The sequence below is a fragment of the Boleophthalmus pectinirostris genome, unplaced genomic scaffold, assembly GCF_026225935.1.
Source record: "Boleophthalmus pectinirostris isolate CB_2022bp ecotype Guang Dong unplaced genomic scaffold, ASM2622593v1 HiC_scaffold_4, whole genome shotgun sequence".
Lineage (NCBI taxonomy): Eukaryota > Metazoa > Chordata > Actinopteri > Gobiiformes > Gobiidae > Boleophthalmus > Boleophthalmus pectinirostris.
This window is the reverse complement of record NW_026571353.1, coordinates 41,841,211-41,861,676: the sequence shown is the minus strand read 5'-3', so window position 1 is coordinate 41,861,676 and position 20,466 is coordinate 41,841,211. Positions and strand designations below refer to the sequence as shown.

Genomic DNA, 20,466 nt, shown 5'->3' with positions numbered 1-20,466 from the left:
CTCTCTCTCTCCTCTCTCTCTCTCTCTCTCTCTTTCTCCTCCTCTCTCTCTCTCTCTCTCTCCTCTCTCTCTCTCTCTCTCTCTCTCTCTCCTCTCCCCTCTCTCTCTCCTCTCTCTCTCTCTCCTCTCTCTCTCCTCTCCTCTTCTCTCTCTCTCTCTCTCTCTCTCTCTCTCTCTCTCTCTCTCTCTCTCTCTCTCTCTCTCTCTCTCTCTCTCTCTCTCTCTCTCTCTCCTCTCTCTCTCTCTCTCTCTCTCTCTCTCTCTCTCTCTCTCCTCTCTCTCTCTCATCCCTCTCTCCTGTCGTCTGTCGTCTGTTCATTCGTTCGTTCGTTCGTTCGTTCTTAATCTTGGTGTTGGATTTCAAAGCTTCAGTTCAAACATAAACTCACATGTTTCTGATGATCGTCCAAAACCACTGAAAGTCCAGGACCAGATCTGAGTCCTCACAAGTCCCCAGTCCTGATCCAGTCCTGATCCAGTCCCGGTCCAGTCCTGGTCCAAGTCCTGGTCCAGTCCTGGTTTAGAACTAGTTAGTTCTTGTTTAGTCCGTGTTTAAATTTGTTTCAGTCCTGTTGTAGACTTTTTTAAGTCCTGGTTTAGTTCTGGTTTAGTCCTGGTTTAGTTCTGGTTTAGTCCTGGTTTAGTTCTGCTTTGGTCTCACACATGTTCTTGATCTTGTTTCTTTACGATCTGTGGCTCACGTCCAACTCCAGACACACGCCACAACTACACCTCCTCTTCCTCCTCCTCTCCTCCTCTTCATCCTCCTCCTCCTCTTCCTCCTCCTCTCCTCCAATTCATCCTCCTCCTCCTCTTCTCCTCCTCCTCCTCTTCATCCTCCTCCTCCTCTTCTCCTCCTCCTCCTTCCTCTCCTCTCCTCCTCTCCCTCCTCCTCCTCTTCTCTCCTCCTCCTGCTCCTCCTCCTCTTCTTCTCCTCCTTCTCCTCTTCTCCTCCTCCTCCTCTTCCTCTCCTCCTCCTGCTCCTCCTCCTCCTCCTCTTCTCCTCCTCTCCTCCTCTTCTCCTCCTCCTCTCTCCTTTCTTCCTCCTGGTTAAATATCTCAGTCTAAAGTTCAGTTTTTTTCCTCCTCATCCAAAAGTGTCTCTCTCTATGTGTGTGTGTGTGTGTGTGTGTGTGTGTTGTGTGTGTGTGTGTGTGTGTGTGTGTGTGTGTGTGTGTGTCTGTGTGTGTATGTGTGTGTGTGTGTGTGTGTGTGTGTGTTGTGTGTGTGTGTGATGTGTGTGTGTGTGTGTGTGATGTGTGTGTGTGTGTATGTGTGTGTGTGTGTCTGTGTGTGTGTGTGTGTGTGTGTGTGTGTGTGTGTGTGTGTGTGTGTGTGTGTGTGTGTGTGTGTGTGTGTGTGTGTGTGTGTGTGTGTGTGTGTGTGTGTGTGTGTGTGTGTGTGTGTGTGTGTGTGTGTGTGTGTGTGTGTGTGTGTGTGTGTGTGTGTGTATGTGTGTGTCTGTGTGTGTGTGTGTGTGTGTGTGTGTGTGTGTGTGTGTGTGTGTGTGTGTGTGTGTGTGTGTGTGTGTGTCTGTGTGTGTGTGTGTGTGTGTGTGTGTGTGTGTGTGTGTGTGTGTGTGTGTGTGTGTGTGTGTGTGATGTGTGTGTGTGTGTGTGTGTGTGTGTGTGTGTGTGTGTGTGTGTGTGTGTGTGTGTGTGTGTGTGTGTGTGTGTGTGTGTGTGTGTGTGTGTGTGTGTGTGTGTGTGTGTGTGTGTGTGTGTGTGTGTGTGTGTGTGTGTGATGTGTGTGTGTGTGTGTGTGTGTGTGTGTGTGTGTGTGTGTGTGTGTGTGTGTGTGTGTGTGTGTGTGTGTGTGTGTGTGTGTGTGTGTGTGTGTATGTGTGTGTGTGTTTGTACTTACTACATTGTGAGGACCGCTGTAAGTTTTTAACCAACAGAGTGAGAACATTTTTGGGAAGTGAGGACATTTTGGCCGGTCCTCACTTTGTCCCCTGTTAAATCACCTCTAAAGGCCTTCTAGAAGCTCCCCTGTGATTTTCACAAGATGTCCTCATTTTGGGTCAATGTCAAGAATTTTTCACCGGAATTTCACACACTTTTGCACTCCTACGCCCCCTATGGACACAAAGGGTACTGCGCCTTAAATTTGGCACCCAGAACCCACCTATGGACACAACAGGGTACTGCGCCCAAATTAGCTTCAAACTGTTGATCTTATCAGCCAAATCTTGTTGTTATGAAGGATTAAAGACAAAAAATATATATTTTTAATTTAATTTCCTTAATGAGCCTAGCACATATTTCTGGGTTTAATATATTTTCTGAAATGAAAACATGAGGTAATTACAACTCCTGGAATCAAGCAAGACTATGTATTTAATAATAATGTCAAATGTTCTCATCCATTATGACTCCCTGTTGTCTGCCAAGCTAATCCAGTAAACAATAAGTAAATATACTCCGGGATATTGATAATTACATACTTTTTAATGAAGCCCTATTTTTAAAGTTTTGTGTTGCACAAATACATAAAGACCATAAATAGAGGTCATTTTTAGATAGCATGTCTAAAGACCGGGACCAGGCACATGTTTCCAGGGCAATGGACGCGCGTCAAGTATTTTTCTCCCGTTTGTCCACGGCATCACAGACACACGTCAGAGTAATGCAAAGATGTCCTAATCGAGGCGTCTAGAGCGTTTTTTGACACTGCGGTCTCAACGCATCATTACACAATAATAATGTAATTACATGGGGTTACAAACTCCTTTTTTCAGAAAGAAAGAGAAAACGTATTTGTATTGTGGCACAATGTGACTTTTCATCATGTCAAGAAGTCAAAAAACCCAAAATATAAGTAGCATGTATGTCACAATAGGCTAATGATTTAGTACTGGTAAGAGTCAGGAAACAATAACCACAGGTCTGGATTTGGTTGGGCTGGTTCAGAAAGGTTCAGGTGTGGCTTTAGGAGTGTGGTGAGTGAAGGAGACAGACAATATTTTGATTTTTCTGGTACCATGTATTGAGTCGCCAGTGACAAACAAATACTACAAACAATAATAAAGTCCATGGCTCTTCAAGGTTAATATTTAAAATCTAAGTTCAGAAAAATGCACATTCAATAATGATTGACAATGCAAATGTGATAGTCCACATGAAGGTGCAGTAAGATCAACTGTCCGAGTGTGTGAGGCAGAACACAACCCAGTGGCTTAATTGTCCAGGGACTCTGAGGTCGTTGGGAGTGTGAGAGGGACAAGTGCAGCATGAGTGACCATGAGCAGTGGAACACTACAGACAGAGTTCAAAAGAGTAAAAGGCGGCTACAAGAGCCTCCTACCGGCCCAACCAGAGCAGGTGAGGGTCTTGAGTAGAGTCTGGGCTTGAGTTGAGAGATGACATCAGGCTTGATGCTTAATGTTTCAGCTCAGATCACAGCTGCCGACCGACCTGCAGCCGATATACAGGCCTGTGTGAGAACAAGACCAAATCAATATGTGCACATCAGGAAAATAAATCAAGTATCATTATAGAAATAAATCATATAAACTGTATCATTATCAACCATTACTGTACTGTAGTAGTAAAACTAGCTGTAGCTTTAAAAGTACTGCATTCTTCTTCAAATAGTGCTTCAAATAGTAACCACAAGACAATCAGAGTTAGAAAAATAAGTTAAAGAAGATTCAACAGAAATTACACTTCATTTGGTTTCATATATTTTAAGAAACAAGTCATAAAAGACGATGCTAGGCTAGGCTAACCCATGCATTTGATGAGAGCGAAACTCACCAATTCTGTAGCTTCAGTGACCCCTCGCTCTTAACTGTGGTGCTTCAGTAGAACTCTGCCAGCTCCTAAAGTGTCGACAGTAAATGCATTTGATGAAGTAACATGACAAAGCAAAATAAGTGATAAAAGTAACTTTAAGCCAACAGAAGTTTGCAGTGTTTGCTCATAAGGATCACTCACATGCTGACAATCAGTCCCCAACAGTTTCCACAGCTTCAGCTCGTCTTTTACCGCTTTTCCTGCTTTTGATATGAAAAATAACATATTTAGGTTTATTTAACACTGAATTGTTTTCCAAACACACAACCCCACTTCATCATGTTAAACCCAAAAACCCAACATGTGTGTATAGAGGCCTGCAATCTCATGATAATGCTCTAATGCTCTTAAAAGAAAAGAAATATAGCACATATTATTCTAAATCCTCATAATTCTATACAATCTTATTGTATAACCTTATAACGTAACATATATAACATGTAGTTACCTGAAGTACGTAGAGTGCCTTCCTTGTCTGCGATAGAGCTCTGTCCTTCTGAAACAGAAAAGTATTTCATGATTGTATTTCCCTTTACATTTGTTTTTTATACAGGACTTAACTTCATGTTCACAAGTCAAAGAACGAAGTGTGTATAGAAGCTTACATTTAAACTGCATTATCATCAACTTGTGTAAAACTTTTCAAGACCTTCCCCATCAAAATTTAAAACCACACATTTTCAAAAAACACATTTTAAATGAGAATTATATACAATTATACATCTTATAGGCCCACTATCTTCACTAAAGGTTTTGTTTGTACAAACATGAAAGGGAATTCTGTTTAAAAAAGAATAAGCACCCAATAAAAACAGAAACAAATAAATGATGCAGGATTCCTTTTAACGTGCCTAATAGTGTTATATAAATCAGTCAATATGTGCACCCTTCTTTACTGCATTTTCTTTTTGAAATATGCATCCTAAATGTTTGACTATAAGTTACTTATTTTCAATCAAAATAACATAATATAGAAGTGTAGTTCACTTTGTCCCTCCTCACTTCGTCCCCCGGCGCTAGCGGCTAAAGTCAGACGCACATTCAGCCCCAAAGCCGCTTTAAGTGACCGTGACGCCTCCGCACAGTCAAGATCAACACACTTTATATTAGTTCAATCCTCAAGTCGCGATGCTGCCCGCGGAGAACCAACACCACACCGGAGCTCCGCCGCGTCCGGCTCCGGAGCTCCGGCGGGTCCGGCCGCGGAGCTCGGGCGGGACCGGCCGCGGAGCTCGGGCGGGACCCGGCCGCGGAGCTCGGGCGGGACCGGCCGCGGAGCTCGGGCGGGTCCGGCCGCGGAGCTCGGGCGGGTCGGCGCGGAGCTCGGGCGGTCCGCGCCGGAGCTCGGGCGGGTCCGGGCGCCGCGGAGCCGTGACATAACGTGGATAATGATCTAGTAAGAACAGAGTATCTTACCTGAGCAGTTGTGAAGCTCCTGCCTCCAGGGTTTAATGTGGATAAAATGGCGTCTGGAGATGAAGAGACGCTGTGATCTCACGAGATTTACTGTTCTGTTATAGATGCAATTAAAATGCACTAAAAGAGTTTTTATTTTATTTTAATAAAAAATCACTTAAAAACAAAAACCTGATGTAAAAAATATCTAATATGGAAAATTCCAAATGCCGTGCATAAAATTAAAAAAGTTTAAAAAAGTTTGGTTCTGTGGTGAAGTGGAGGAGCGGGAGGAGCGACAGGAGCGGAGCGGGGGGAGTGTGGGGGAGGGGAGGCTCCGCCAGATTTTCGCCGTCATGTCTCAAGAACTGCGCCGAGTCAAAAGACTTGAGAAACTCAGAGCGCACCATCAGAAGTGTGAAAAACGAATGGATGCAGCCCAAACCCTTCTTTTAATGAAGGTAAGAGGTTTTTTTTATTATTATTATTATTATTTATTTTGTAGCGCTGGGCACGTTAACGCGTTAAGTCATTCTTTGACACGTGTCAGTAATATTATGTGGTGTAATTCAACAGTTCAGTTTTTTAAGTTGAGCTCAGTAAAAAGTGAACAGTAACATTAAATGAGCTTAATCCACTTTTAAAAAGAATCTTGTGCAAATTGAGACAACGTGAGTGTAATGCTAATATCGCGGAGAAAGCTAGACCATGTGCGTGTCTTTAGAACGAGCGAGTCTTTAACATGTGCGTGTCTTTAGAACGAGCGAGTCTTTAACATGTGCGTGTCTTTAGAACGAGCGAGTCTTTAACATGTGCGTGTCTTTAACATGTGCGTGTCTTTAACATGTGCATGTCTTTAACATGTGCGTGTCTTTAACATGTGCGTGTCTTTAACATGTGCGTGTCTTTAACATGTGCATGTCTTTAACATGTGCGTGTCTTTAGAACGAGTGTGTCTTTAACATGTGCGTGTCTTTAACATGTGCGTGTCTTTAGAACGAGTGAGTCTTTAACATGTGCGTGTCTTTAACATGTGCGTGTCTTTAACATGTGCGTGTCTTTAACATGTGCGTGTCTTTACCAGTGTTGGGTAGTAACGGATTACATGTACTGCCGTTATGTAATCAGAGTACAAATTATGAGTAACTGTATTCAGTTACAGTTACTGTTTAAATGAGTGGTAATTGGATTACAGTTACTTTGCTGAAATAAGTGGATTACAAGGCGGTATTTTCCTGTTTTCACATTTTGTGCTACATCCCATTTATTTATTTATTTATTTTGGTAATTCCACTCATTGCCGGAAACTCAAACATAACGTGGCAGTAAGAGCGATGGAAACGTCATGTTCACGTTGGCGGCGTCAGTCACACAATGGACGAGGTGGAAGAGCCAGTAGAACAGAGGCAGCAGTGCACAGGGAAAAATGCATTCGTGTCTTGGAAATTCTTCTCCCGACGTGAGATATAAAAAAATAACAAATATAAAATCGCCTACAAGTTAAATGTCAAACCAGAGCTACTGGCACCTGGTGAAAACAACCTGCATAGACTCATGATGTCTGCACTACTGTCATCGACCTGAGAACGCGCGGACCACCGTCATTCTCCCGCGCGCCGCGTGTGGACCGTGTTTTCTCGCGTACGCTGTGTAGACCGAGCTTCCTCTTGTGCGCCTCTAAACCAGAACTAACACCAAGACTTAAACCAGGACTAACCCAGTCCAGGACTAAACCAGGATTAAACCAGAACTAAAACCAGGTCTAAAATCAGGACTAAACCAGGACTGAACCAGGTCTAAACCAGAACTAAACCAGGACTAAACCAGGACTTAAACCAGGTTTTACAATCAGGATTAAACTAGGACTAAAACCAGGACTAAAACCAGGACTAAACCAGGGCTAAAATCAGGACCAAACCAGGACTAAAACCAGGTCTAAACAATGATACCTAACAGTAGGTTGGACATAATTTAAGGTGATCTCATATAAAAATAATTTCTCTATCAATTATATTTTTAATATGGTTAAGGAAAGACTGAGCTTTTTATTTTCTTTTAGCAGACAAAATGTATGTGAAGATTTCCTGGTCTTTGCTCCTCTACAGTAAACAGTTGCTTATGGAGACTTGGGCTCAACAGACAATTTGAAGAGAACAAACAAGAATTTTCAGGATGTGGTTTCTACATTCATGTAGTTTTAAAAGGCATGACAATATCAAGTAATCCAAAGTAATCAGATTACGTTACTCACTTTAAGTAATTTAATGGATTACGTTACAAACTACATTTTGGGGTATGTAATCTGTAGGGGAATACATTTTTAAAGTAACCTTCCCAACACTGGTCTTTACCATGTGCGTGTCTTTAGCGTGGGCGTGTCTTTAGCGCGGGCGTGTCTTTAGCATGAGCGTGTCTTTAGCATGAGCGTGTCTTTAGCATGAGCGTGTCTTTAGCTGCTGCGCGCCTACCACCTCTGTCAGGTGCACATCTGTCACTCCCGTCGGTTGGCGGGTCCAAAAGCAAACGCACATTCAGCCCCTTCGATTGTTTTGCGTCAGGATTAAAAGAATACTTTACTTGTAAGTGAAGATATGATCTGAGGAGTCTGTGTGAGGCTGAGTGTTGTAAATGTGTTTTGAAGCTACTTTTGGTTGTTTCTCGTTATTTAGCTCTTAGCTGCTCTAACTCCACATAAACAGTTATATTGTTCTAGTATAAAGTGACTCTAGTGTGTGCACATGTGACTGGCATATGCTGGTTTCTTGATGGTGCATGTAAACGCAGTAACCCGGTTTCAGTGTTGCGGTTATTAGAAACTGGGATACTGTAGCTGGTTTATTCCAATAGTAACCGGGAGACTGTGACATGTAAACGCAGTGTCCCGGTTACTGCAACATAAAGTTGAGTCACATGCATCCAAAAGACACTTTCCAGTCTTTTCACCACAACAGTAGCAACATAAATAAAGTGACCAACATAAAGTGACCACACGAGTAAAATGACTGTAAATTGTGAACGATTGTAAACGATAGTACGTGCGCTAAACCTGTACACGTACAATCTGCACTTGCATGACCTGCACTCATGTGACGCTGAAAAACTAAAACATGAACTATCTCCTATACAACACACACACAAAACAGACTCACCATCATCAGCACCTCTTCTGTCACAAAAACAACACTAACCCTAACCCTAAACCCCTAACCCTAATGAGAGCCCGACCGATATATCGGTTGGCCGATATTATCGGCCGAATTGAGCACCTGGAAGCATATCGGCTATCGGCCGATATACTTGCTGATAGGGGCCGATATTTCACGTGGGCATGTTATATGTCGTTATAAAGTTTAGACTCTCTACATTATGTTCATTTAATCCAATTTACAGTCAGATAAATGTCCAAATATGTGGCTCCGCATCAGTATTTATCTGCGGAGTCATTTGTCTGTGTGAGAGTCACGTGTGTTTGTTTACAGACACAGATCCAAACACTGGGATTATTTTCTTTTTACGGACAATCGGTTTGAGTCTGGATTAAAAGGACATTTATTAGTGCAGACTTTGTGATGTGAGGAGGAGCCTGTGTGAGCGGTGAGTGTTGGAAATATGTCGACTTTGAAGCAAGTTTTTGGTTAGCGGTTAGCTGCTGTAGCTCCCACACATAAATAGGCCGTTTTCTATTGGTCTATTGTAAAGTGATTTATATTGGCCGTATATTTGTTACTGGACCTGCATTGATATGTAAATGAGCTGTGAATAGACGTGTGAATGATGAAATTTGCGCATATAATTAATTACCGCGGCGCGCAGCATTTACGGCTAAAGGCTAATAGCGATTGTTTATTTACTCGCTAGCAGTGATGGGTCGTTCGCGAACGAAGCGGCTCTTAGATCCGGCTCTTTGAAGCGAACGACGGGAGCCTGATCCTTATTGGGAGCCGTGTTTTCTCTTTCTCTCACTTTTTTCTCTTCACGCCGCGTGCAGACTCGTGGTAGTTTGACAGCGGCAGCGGCTAAAAACAAAACTTTCAAAACTCTGCGTGTGCATAGTGTAAAAAAAAACTTGCAAAAATATATTCAGCATAAAATAAATAAACCAGGACTAATCTTGGGGTCGAGAGAGGGAGAGAGATAGAGACCGAGTCCCGACACTCAGTCCTGGTTAAATTCTGGTTTAGTTCTGTTTTGCACATAGTTTAGATCTGTTATAGTCCTGGTTTAGTGCTTTTTCAGTGCTGGTTCAGTCCTGCTTTAGACCTGCCTTAGACCTGCTTTAGTGCTATGACATTTCATGTAAAGAGGCAGAAGAACAATAAATGTTTCTTAAATAAACCCAGTTTAAAATCCACAAGAGCCAAACCTAAGTTTTTTTTTAATAATTCAAGATTTACAGTGAATTTTTACATAACTAAATATATCGGTGATTATATCGGCTATCGGCAGCTCCAACTATCATTATATCGGTATCATATCGGCCACAACAAAATCCATATCGGTCGGGCTCTACACATAATCCACTGAGTCGTGTCTTTTAGTCCAAAAGAAGCTGAACCACGTCAGCGACACAAGAGGTGCCCCCCCCCCCCCCCTTGCACAAATCTGCATTAAACACATTATAATGTCAAACGGGCTGATGTGGCTCTAGAGTGATTATGGTTTATATGTTTTTTTTCAAGTTGAGTTTATTTCTGCAGATTAGTAATAGTAATAATAATGATACTTTTAATATAAAACATTAATGATTAATCAAAAATTGATTGTTAATTCTCCCAACAGTTGATTAAGAAAATTTAATCAAATGCCCATCACTAACACCTACATGATCATATTTATTATGAATCAGCTGGAGCCTCTCTCTTTTAATCCATTTACACTTGAACCAACTGTTGCACCAAAAGCGCTAATTGGATGCTCTGTTACCATGACAACAAGGTTGTACTTCCAGGTTAAGTCTTTACCATGGTTTGTTTTAGGTATTTTACTTTTTAATTGTATGGACATAAAGACATTTTGGATCAGTATAAGTTAATTTCTAATTCATCATGTAATATCTGTGTTTTTTCTTCCCCTGCTGTTTAGGCTAACATCGAACATTCAACAGGGGAACATATTAAAGAGCTTTCCCCTGATGAACCAAAAGACTGTTCCCCCTCATCACCACATCAAACACTGTTTTCTGCTGGCAACCACCTACCATCACCGTCATCTCCCACTGAAGATGAGTCTGAATTATCCAGTCACAGTGGATCAGATGAAGAATACCATCCTCCAGCAGCAGCGTCATCATCGTCATCTACTGAAGATGAGCTACTAACAAACGAGTTAGCCAGCCAAAGAGTTCCAGAGAAACATGAATGTGATTCATCATCCAAAGAAACTGAGATCATAGGAGCGAAGAGCAATAAGGACTCCAAACAGTCAGGGGCCAGGAGCAAAAAGGGCACAGAGCAGTCACACCGGCTAGGTAAGAAATTAAAAGAAAAGATGCCAGAAATTACAATTAAAATGAGCAACAACAAGGGTGGGGCTAGGGCCTGGGACAAAGCGCATTATTGTGTATATTGTAAAAAGGCAAATCTAAAAATAGCTAGACATCTTGAAAGAAAACATGGTGCTGAAAAAGATGTTGCCCATGCTTTTAGCTTTCCATCCTGCTCTAAGGAAAGGAAAACACTTTTGGAAGCTCTTCGAAATAAGGGAGATTGGCAGCATAATCTTAGAGTGTTAGAAGAAGGAAGTGGGGAGATAGTACCATGGAGACGACCCACAAAGACAGTAGATGTGAAGAACTACCTACCATGTCAACACTGTTATGCAATGTTTGTTAGGACTGAACTCTGGAGACATGAAAAGACTTGCAGAGAACGAAAAGATCAAAGAGATAAGCGTAAAAGAGTAAGAGTCCAAAAATCCTCTTCCCAACTCATTCCAATTACAGAATCATCAGAGGGAGTGCAAAAGATTATTCATTCTATGCAGCAAGATCATGTGACTTCCCACATTAGAGATGATAAGATGATTTGCACATATGGAGATGCATTATTTGCCAAAAAGGGCCGTGAACAGTCTCAACACAGATATATTGCACAAAAACTGAGGGAGCTAGGGCGGTTTGTGCTGGCGGCCAAGGAGATTGACAAGAGCATTAAAGGTCTTTGTAATATTTGTGATCCTGCACAGTTTCACTTAGCAATTAAAGCAGCCAGGAAAGTATCAAACTATAACCCAGATAGCAGTGAATATGGAAAACCATCTACAGCAGTTAAAATTGGATTTTCTCTTAAAGGTGCAACAGAGGCATGGATTGGCCGTTGTTTGATATGCTGTGATACTTTAAATGAGACCAAAGCAAAAAAATTTAAGGAGCTGCTGGATTCCTCCTGGTCTAACTATGTGTCAGCCAATGCTCACAGCACAATAGAGCAACGGAAGTGGGGGAAAGAGGACAACATACCTTTAACAGAAGATGTAGAAACTTTGCAGAACTATCTGAAGAAAATGGAGGATGAGGCAAAGGCAGAGTTAACAGTCCATGTGACTACTACAGCATACAAAAAGTTAAGTGAGAGCCTTCTCGCACAAATAATAGTGTTCAATAAAAAGCGTGAAGGAGAAGCCTCACGCTTAACTCTGGAGACATACAAAAGAGTAGACACTGGCCCTTTGAATAAGGACATATATGAAACTTTATCACCAGTGGAACAACAGCTGAGCCACAGGCTGACTCGTTTAGTGACGCGCGGAAAGAGAGGAAGAAAAGTCCCCATCCTACTTCTGGAGCGCACCAAAGCTTCTCTTGATTTCCTGATTGAAAAACGTGGACAAGCTGGTATACTTGAGGAGAACCCATATGTGTTTGCACGGCCCGGTACAACAACCAATATTCGTGGATGTGACTGTCTCAGGAAATTTGCTGAGGAGAGTAAGGCCAAACATCCAGAACTTCTGAGGTCAACAAAGTTAAGGAAGCATGTTGCCACCTTATGTCAACTTCTGGACCTTGACAATCAGGAACTTGAACAAGTTGCTCGATTTATGGGACATGATATCAGAGTCCATTGTGACTATTATCGTCAGACAGATAAAACGTTTCAGGTGGCAAAGATTGGCAAACTCCTTTTTGCAATGGAACACGGTGCAGAGTCACTGAAAGGGAAGAGTCTGAAAACACTGGACACTGTTATCAGTGGTATGTAAAGGAATATTAAGATGTTACTTACATTATTTAGATTTGTGTAGTTTCTTTCTTGTCGTCTTCAAACGTTCTGTTTAGAATATCTGTCTCTTTCTTTATATCTATCTACATATTTATGAATTAATTTAGTTTTATTGTAAAACTTCAATTTCCTAATTCCCCCATTGTGAACATTTCACAGGTAGAGGACCTGTTTCCCGCACAACCAGGAGTCTGAGAGGGAACGATGCAGACACACATCTGGAAGTTCATGATGGTAAGGAATCAAACAAGAGTTACAAATGGAACTACAGTTCTATGAATGTGCGAAGGAAGTCATTCAGTGCTAAAGGAGAGGAGAGAGGGAGAATTCAGAGCTAGGGAGGGGGGAAAGAGGAGAGGAGGAGAAAGAGAAGAGACAACAAGGAGTGGGAAGAAACTCAGCAAGAGAGAGAAAGGGGACAGAAAGAGAGAGAAAGAGAAAAGTGGTAGAAAGAAGGAAAGGAAAAACATAGTTATGTGATGGACGAGGAAACTGGAGAGGGAGAGAGGAGGTGGAAGGAGAGAGGGAGTCGAGTTGGAGAAGTGTGAAAAGAGGAGGAGGGGTGTCTAATGGTAGGATTCTTCCATCATTGAAGAAGCAGGACTCTGAAGCTTAGCTTGAGTTATGACGAGTTGTGCTCACTTTATACTGCAGATCTCAGCTGTACAACTCCCACTAACATCACTCACTGACCACCTCAGCCCCATCAGTGTATCCAGACATTGCCTGTATGAAAATGTCAGCTCATTGGATAAAAGATGTGTCCATGAGACAATCAGAGGACAAAGATTGAAACATTTGATTTATGCTTGACTTTTATATGAGTAACAGTACAGTACTGTACAAATATTTGAATCAAAAATTCAAAAACAAGGAGTAAAATAAGAAAGTATTATATTTCTAAAATCCATAAATAAGTATGAAAATAATTTTGATGACAATACTGTTTACATGTTCCTAATCTGTCCTCCTTCATCAGATGAAGAACAGATGTCCTTATCTGTTCAGAGGCCAAGGAGAGGACCTGATGGAGATGATGCTGGTAATTTCAGGCAATATTCACACAAACGAAGTGCCTTCACTCTGAGCTGAGTGTGTTTATGGTCTAAATCTTCACTTTCCCAGATGGGGAGGAGTTACACTCGCCTGCAGCCAGTTTGCCTCCAACTAGGAGACCTAAGGATGAGGATGATGGGAGTGATGATTGCAGGGGTAAGTCCAGAAAACATTCTCAGGCAGGAGGTTGTTACTGCAGTGACCCTCAAAAGGTTAATAATAGCTAGCTATAATGGTGGTATGAGGTGTATCAGGTGGTGTCAGGGGTATGAGGTGTATCAGGTGTATCAGGGGTATGAGGTGTATCAGGTGTATCAGGGGTATGAGGTGTATCAGGGGTATGAGGTGTATCAGGGGTATGAGGTGTATCAGGTGTCAGGGGTATGAGGTGTATCAGGGGTATGAGGTGTATCAGGTGGTGTCAGGGGTATGAGGTGTATCAGGTGTATCAGGGGTATGAGGTGTATCAGGGGTATGAGGTGTATCAGGTGGTATGAGGTGTATCAGGGGTATCAGGGGTATGAGGTGTATCAGGGGTATGAGGTGTATCAGGTGTATCAGGGGTATGAGGTGTATCAGGTGGTGTCAGGGGTATGAGGTGTATCAGGTATGAGGTGTATCAGGGGTATGAGGTGTATCAGGGGTATGAGGTGGTATCAGGGGTATGAGGTGTGTATCAGGGTATGAGGTGTATCAGGTATCAGGGGTATGAGGTGTATCAGGTGTGTATCAGGTGGGTATGAGGTGTGTATCAGGTGTATCAGGGGTATGAGGTGTATCAGGTGTATCAGGGTATGAGGTGTATCAGGTGTATCAGGGGTATGAGGTGTATCAGGTGTATCAGGGGTGTATGAGGTGTAGGTGTATCAGGGGTGTGTATCAGGGGTATGAGGTGTGTATCAGGTGTATCAGGTGGTATCAGGGGTATGAGGTGTATCAGGTGTATGAGGTGTATCAGGTGTATGAGGTGTATCAGGTGTATCGGGTATGAGGTGTATCAGGTGTATCAGGTATCAGGTGTATCAGGTGTATCAGGTGTATCAGGTGTATCAGGTGTATCAGGTGTATGAGGTGTATCAGGGGTATGAGGTGTATCAGGGTATGAGGGTGTATCAGGGGTATGAGGTGTATCAGGGGTATTGAGGGTGTATCAGGGGGTATGAGGTGTATCAGGTGGTATGAGGTGTATCAGGGGTATGAGGTGTATCAGGTGTATCAGGGGTATGAGGTGTATCAGGGGTATGAGGTGTATCAGGGGTGTATGAGGTGTATCAGGGTGTATCAGGGGTATGAGGTGTATCAGGGGTATGAGGTGTATCAGGGGTATGAGGTGTATCAGGTGTATGTGTATCAGGGGTATGAGGTGTATCAGGTGTGTCAGGAGTTTACAAGTGCATGAACTGAGTATTGGTGAAGTTTTTTGTACAAAAATCCATCCTCACAGATTAAGAGTCTCACTAGCACCAGCACACCTGCTAAGAGGCAAATGATTACAACTTGAAGACATGTTCGCTCTTTGACCCATTTAAAACGTGATCTTTTGTAGATGAAGAGATGACATGGGAGCCTATTAGAAGACCAGATGATAAGCAACAAGAGGAGATTACAACCAAAAAAAGATATGAGAAAGATGAAGGTTTGGAAAAGTCTTGGATTCAGAACATTACTGTGTGCTGATTTTAATAAGTGGAGTTTTTTTTATGGTGCTAATGTCATTTTTTTCTCAGACAAACAAGAGCCAGACACAACAGCAGCTATAAAACATGCTGACGATAATAATGATTATGATGGCGATGATGACGACGATGACGATGATGAAAACAGAGGTGAGCCTGGGCATTGTAAACACAAGAACGTAGTTCTAAATACAAAGGAGATCACAAAGTACCCGAATCTGGTCCATAATGTTCCATTTAATATCCAGGAGTAAAAGATAATGCCTTATTTGCAGTAAGGTTTTGTGATGTGGCCTCATGAATCTAGAATGTGTCTAAACCGGTTCTAAACTGGTTCTAAAGCAGGTCTAAAGCAGGTCTAAACCTGCTGGTAAAAACAGACTGAACCATTTTCTAGTGGTGAGTAGTCATTTTTGAGTGGCATGTGAGGGTCCACAGAGATGTGAAATGAGCTGGACAGAAACATTTAAGTTTCCTCATCTTTGTTAATTTTTAAAGTTTCACTATGTAACTTTTCTGATGGAGGTTCAGCAACCTGATTGTCTCCATGTTATTGCTTTGCCTGGAATGTTCCACAGTATGGTAATAAACTGATCCATCTCCAGAGAGATGCCACAAGGTCAAATCACAGTTTTGACATAAAAACAGCTGTAAGGATGTATACAGATCAGTTTAATGTCAACCTGCAATGTTACAGCAAAGCAAAACATGTCCATGGAGACAAACAAGTTCCATAGTGCACCTTTAAAAGGAAATTAAAACCAGAGCTTCTAGAAAAATACAAACCGTGTTGAGGGTTCATGCAAGAGTTAAATGTTAACATTTACCTTTCTTGGTCTCTTGAGAATAGGAAATGTGTTTTAAAAATGAACAGGAGTAGATGTGTGTAGGTGTCAGTGTGATAGTGAGAGCTGGATCAGGAACAGATGCACTGAACACTAAATCTATGAACAAGATGAACGGGAAATGTCTTCAGTTCTGACATGTTTGTTTAAACTTTGCATTTCATTCATCCATCCATCCATTTTCTTCCGCTTAATCCGGGGCCGGGTCGCGGGGGCAGCAGTCTAAGTAGGGACTCCCAGACTTCCTTTACCCCAGACACGTCCTCCAGCTCCTCCTGTGGGACCTGAGGTGTTCCCAGGCCAGCCCAGAGACATAGTCCCTCCAGTGTGTCCTGGGTCTTCCCCAGGGCCTCCTCCCAGTGGGACATGAACACATCCTGAGGGAGACGTCCAGGACACATCTGGAACAGATGCCCGAGCCACCTCAACTGGCTCCTCTCCACGTGGAGGAGCAGCGGCTCTACTCCGAGCTCCTCACCCTATCTCTAAGGGAGCGCCCAGCCACCCTGTAGAGGAAACTCATTTTGACCACTTGTATCGGCGATCTCGTCCTTTTGGTCATTACCCAAAGCTCATGACCATTTGCATTTGATTCAAGTCAAATTTAAATGAATGAAAAAAGGGAATGGACCTACTCATATGATTCTAGTGTTGGGACAATAGGCCAATGACTAAATGTTGAATTATCCTTTTAGTGAAAAATCTTAAGATATAATAGTTTTATGTGTGTTTTGTGCTCTGGTTGTAGCATTTCTCCTGCTCCTCTCACTGATATTAGGACACTGATTATCTGATCCACTGTCTGCCTCAACTTTGTTAAAATAGACTGAAGGGATGCAAACATTTTGACCACAGATGTGTTCTTTCTTAGACAAAAAGAAGCTGAGCATGAACACCAAACGTGCCTTTAAGAGGCCAAAGAAGACTGCAGTTAAACGAAAACGAGACAGTGATGATTGTGGTGAGTTCAGAGAAGTCCTCAGTGCTGAGAACTTTCGCTGATCTAATATCTGTCTGTTTCAGATGAGGAGGATGGAGAGGACAGACACAGAACTGCCACCAAATCCTCTGTGAAAAATCAAAAGAAGACTGCAAGTCAAAGACCATGCAGTGATGGTAAGAGTAGGTAGATTTCCTAAAGACGAGTGTGATTATGACTGTGGTGCCGATGATGGTAGTGCACTGTCTATGTGTCCACTGAGTCCACAGAGTTGTTTTAAGGAAGGATGGATGCTTATAATGGTTGAAGAAGTACTACATTTTATTAAATAAAAGTCAGTAGCGTGCGGTCAGGGGAATCAAGGCAAGCAGTGGTCGCTCAACAAAATCTAAAATCATCGTGTGTCAAAAGTATAATTAAATAGTTTCGAATTAGATCCAAATAATCACGTTTTTGCTTCACTTCTGTCTGTGTGAAACATGGTTGTAGTGGCGGTGTCCTTAAGTACACTCCTCTGGCCACTGAGCAAACAGCAAAAACCATTAACTTGTGTTGTTTTGGCCTTCTGCGGAGGCCTGGAGACACATGTTGAGAGCACAGCTTTCTACATGCGCTCTGACAGCCACAGAGATCAGTTTGGTTGTGCGCACTGAGGACAACAGCTGGCTCAAACAGCGCTGAAAATAAACCTATATCATCATCCATGGGAAGCAGAATGCGCAGCGATTTCATGTGAGTGCGCGTGTGCAGGAGACGACAAAAGCAGCTCTAGGGTTAGTGTCTGTAACGATGAGATGTTAGTTAGAAATACAGGCCGACATTTAATGAAACTGTGAGCAAGTATCAGGGTTATTTTGTGTCAAATGGAGCAGTGAAGTGAGCAGCTGTTGCAGCCAGGATTCTTCCTTGTCTGTGTTTATGAAGGAGCGACAGTGTCAGTGGAATAACAGCACTATTACACATGTGGTGAAACATGTTTTTGTTCTGGACCTGCTTCGCTTCAGAATGTACATTTTGTGCAGTAAGTGCATTACACATTATGTGTAGTTATCATATGTCACTCATGTGGTTTCTTGATGCTTTATTTATCCATCTGAGCCTTCAGGATGGTTGTTATAAAGTGTTGGAGTAGAAACAAATAGCTCTGTTTGTATAAACAGGGTGTCAAATACTCTATTATATACAAATATTAATACACATATTTAGCTCTTGGTCTTAAAAATTTGACTCCAAAATGGCAGTTTCGTGCAACTGATGTTAGTAAAATAAATATATTCATTTGCATTGTATTATGTATAAAAAGTGTTATCAAATATTAATGTCCATCCCAAGTTTGCTTGCCTACCCATAAAAGTCACCACACGCTACTAAAGGTACCGATACCAGAGCAAAAAAAATAAATACTCAAGTAAAACTAAAATACGTTACGTAAAGTACATTAAAAATGTACTTATCTACTGTTCAAAAATGTAGTGAAGTAGAAAGTGCATGTCTCTACTTTAAAAATTTAAGCACAGATACCAAAAATTTTTACTTAAAGGTCCATTGTGTAACTTTGGTTGGGGGGTTCGTTACCTGTCTGTTTCTATGGAGACGTCATTGCTCTGCCTGGAATGTTCCACAGTGTGACATTACACAGCTCCACTTTACATTTATTCAATTACAGGTGGTTTTATAGATCAAAAATCCCTTGATAAACAGACATTGTGACTGTGAGTGGGGTCGCCTCTCCACAGATCTGACCTGTAACTTGGTCTGGTTTGGCCTCCATGAGGATAGAAAGGTTTAATGCAATACTGAGAAACATTCCAGACAAAGCAATAACATCTCCACGGAGACAAGTGTTTGAAGGAGCCTCCAACAGAAAATGCACTTTTTATACAGTACTTTACTGCAGTACTTAAATACTTGTACTTCGTTACATTCCACCACTGGATGCGTAAAACAACTTGTGTAGTACAAGTTTACTTCATGTGGAAGAGAGATATCAGATGTTTAAACGCTTCATTTATAATTATTGCAGCTAATAATGATGTCTTTGTTTTTTATTTACAGATGCTGTAGATGTGCCGGTCAGTAAACCTGCTAAGAGACCTTGGACTGAAACTGAGAAAAATGCAGTGAGACGACAGATGGGCAAGTTCATGGCACTGAGGAAGGTGCCGGGCAAAAATGACTGCAGGATGTGTATTGAGAAAGAGTCTGCAAGTCTGGGTGCTCGAACATGGAGGGATGTGAAATATTTTGTATACAATGAAATAATTAAAATCAAGAGAAAGTTTCAAAACAGGTAGTGAGCACAGGCTCTCTTCAGCTCCACTGACTCCAGTTTAGTTCAGTTCATTTTCCAGTTCACTTTGTATTGAAAATACATCGTCCCTCTCTCTGTAATTGCTGCAGGGAATCTCTTCATTTTGGTCTTAAATGTTCATATTAACCTGCTCTACATGAGCCTGCTGTCTTTATTTTGCCATTTTGTTCATAAAAAAAATCCTAATATGGACCATGGCTCCAAAAGTGACCTTTAACTGCTAGCCTCAATGAGCTTTATTTGGAGCTGAGTGCTGTGGTGATGTCACGCTGCATTACTCCTGTTCTTCATACAGTATTGTTTAGCCAGAAGAGCTGACTTTGTTAACTTACTAACCTTACTAACGTTTGGAAAACAGTGGAGGAAGGACATTGGGATGAGGGGCTGGATTTCCATGTTTGACGCTCTGTTCATGATTTTTTTCATTCTTGATTAAAGTTTTTGTTTAGTACGGATTGAGTTGGATGTTTGTTAACCTCTGTGGGACAGTTTTAGCCTTAAGTATATAGTGACACAGGAGGCCTCAGTCTGAGTCAAATGGCCTGAACAAATGTCAAATCTAACAACTGCACCTATACTTCAGTCCTGCTTTATATGAAAAACAACAGAAAAAACTCAAATTCAGACTGTAATTTTGCAGATGAAATTTAGTATAGTAATACAACTAAACTGTCATTAAAGTATCACAACTTCCCCATAAAAAAATGTTAAAAAGTGCTTTGTAATACCTAAATGTATTGATTATTTTAATAGTGTTTAACTTTAAAATGTACCAAAGATGAAAGATTTACATGATTTCATATTTAGTTAAGTGTATCTTAGTACTGAGCAGCTCAGTTTTTAATCAGAAACAAATGGAATGTGAACTACTACACTACAACATTCTTAGTGAACTCTGATTAAGTCTGTTTTATTTGGTATTACTTTAAAAAATGCTCTCAAACATGTAAAACTCAAAGTCAGTGCCCGGTCCTCAGTCTGCTGGTTAAAAACTTTTTTTCAGTCTTGGTGTTTTTCTGTAATTTAAGGTTGTGTATAGGCTCAGGGGGCCCTCTAGTGCCCAGATATACAACTTTTGTCTTGCTAGGTTGATCAGAAAGGGTGGTCCTCGCTCTGCTGGTCTTTTTACTCGGTCCTCACTATGATGCATGTACAAGAATGTGTGTGTGTGTGTGTGTGTGTGTGTGTGTGTGTGTGTGTGTGTGTGTGTGTGTGTGTGTGTGTGT

At 41.7% G+C, this 20,466-nt stretch overlaps 1 protein-coding gene and 1 long non-coding RNA gene across 6 annotated transcripts; one reads left to right on the top strand and one right to left on the bottom strand.

The window, feature by feature from the left end:
• Positions 1–2,964: 2,964 nt before the first annotated feature.
• LOC129411306 (uncharacterized) lies at positions 2,965–5,447 on the bottom strand. Of its 2 annotated transcripts, XR_008633255.1 has the most exons (5): positions 5,214–5,447; positions 4,246–4,293; positions 3,939–4,000; positions 3,759–3,823; positions 2,965–3,435 (listed from the first exon to the last, which is right to left on the bottom strand). It is a non-coding gene; the product is annotated as an uncharacterized LOC129411306 (long non-coding RNA). The 2 variants fall into 2 exon arrangements; XR_008633254.1 differs by lacking the exon at positions 5,214–5,447 and having other exon boundaries at positions 4,246–4,955.
• Positions 5,448–5,539: 92 nt separating this feature from the next.
• On the top strand, positions 5,540–19,928 carry LOC129411297 (glutamic acid-rich protein-like). Of its 4 annotated transcripts, none has more exons than XM_055161840.1 (10): positions 5,540–5,653; positions 10,275–10,659; positions 12,572–12,646; positions 13,392–13,454; positions 13,538–13,624; positions 15,015–15,104; positions 15,196–15,294; positions 16,861–16,950; positions 17,013–17,105; positions 18,985–19,928. In XM_055161840.1, exons 1-10 carry the CDS (start codon positions 5,549–5,551, stop codon positions 19,221–19,223), a joined length of 1,326 nt encoding a protein of 441 aa, XP_055017815.1. In that variant the 5' UTR covers positions 5,540–5,548; the 3' UTR covers positions 19,224–19,928. The 4 variants fall into 4 exon arrangements, with proteins under 4 accessions (XP_055017815.1, XP_055017812.1, XP_055017813.1 ...); XM_055161837.1 differs by having other exon boundaries at positions 10,275–12,384; XM_055161839.1 differs by lacking the exon at positions 5,540–5,653 and adding an exon at positions 11,024–12,384 and having other exon boundaries at positions 10,557–10,659.
• The last annotated feature ends 538 nt before the right edge of the window (positions 19,929–20,466 follow it).

Excerpts from the sequence above, each read along its gene's own strand:
- LOC129411297 (XM_055161837.1), top strand. The coding sequence starts at position 5,549 with ATGTCTCAAGAACTGCGCCGAGTCAAAAGACTTGAGAAACTCAGAGCG. Across the intron at positions 5,654-10,274 it reads AAACCCTTCTTTTAATGAAG|GCTAACATCGAACATTCAAC; the intron begins GTAAGAGGTTTT and ends CCTGCTGTTTAG. Across the intron at positions 12,385-12,571 it reads ACTGGACACTGTTATCAGTG|GTAGAGGACCTGTTTCCCGC; the intron begins GTATGTAAAGGA and ends AACATTTCACAG.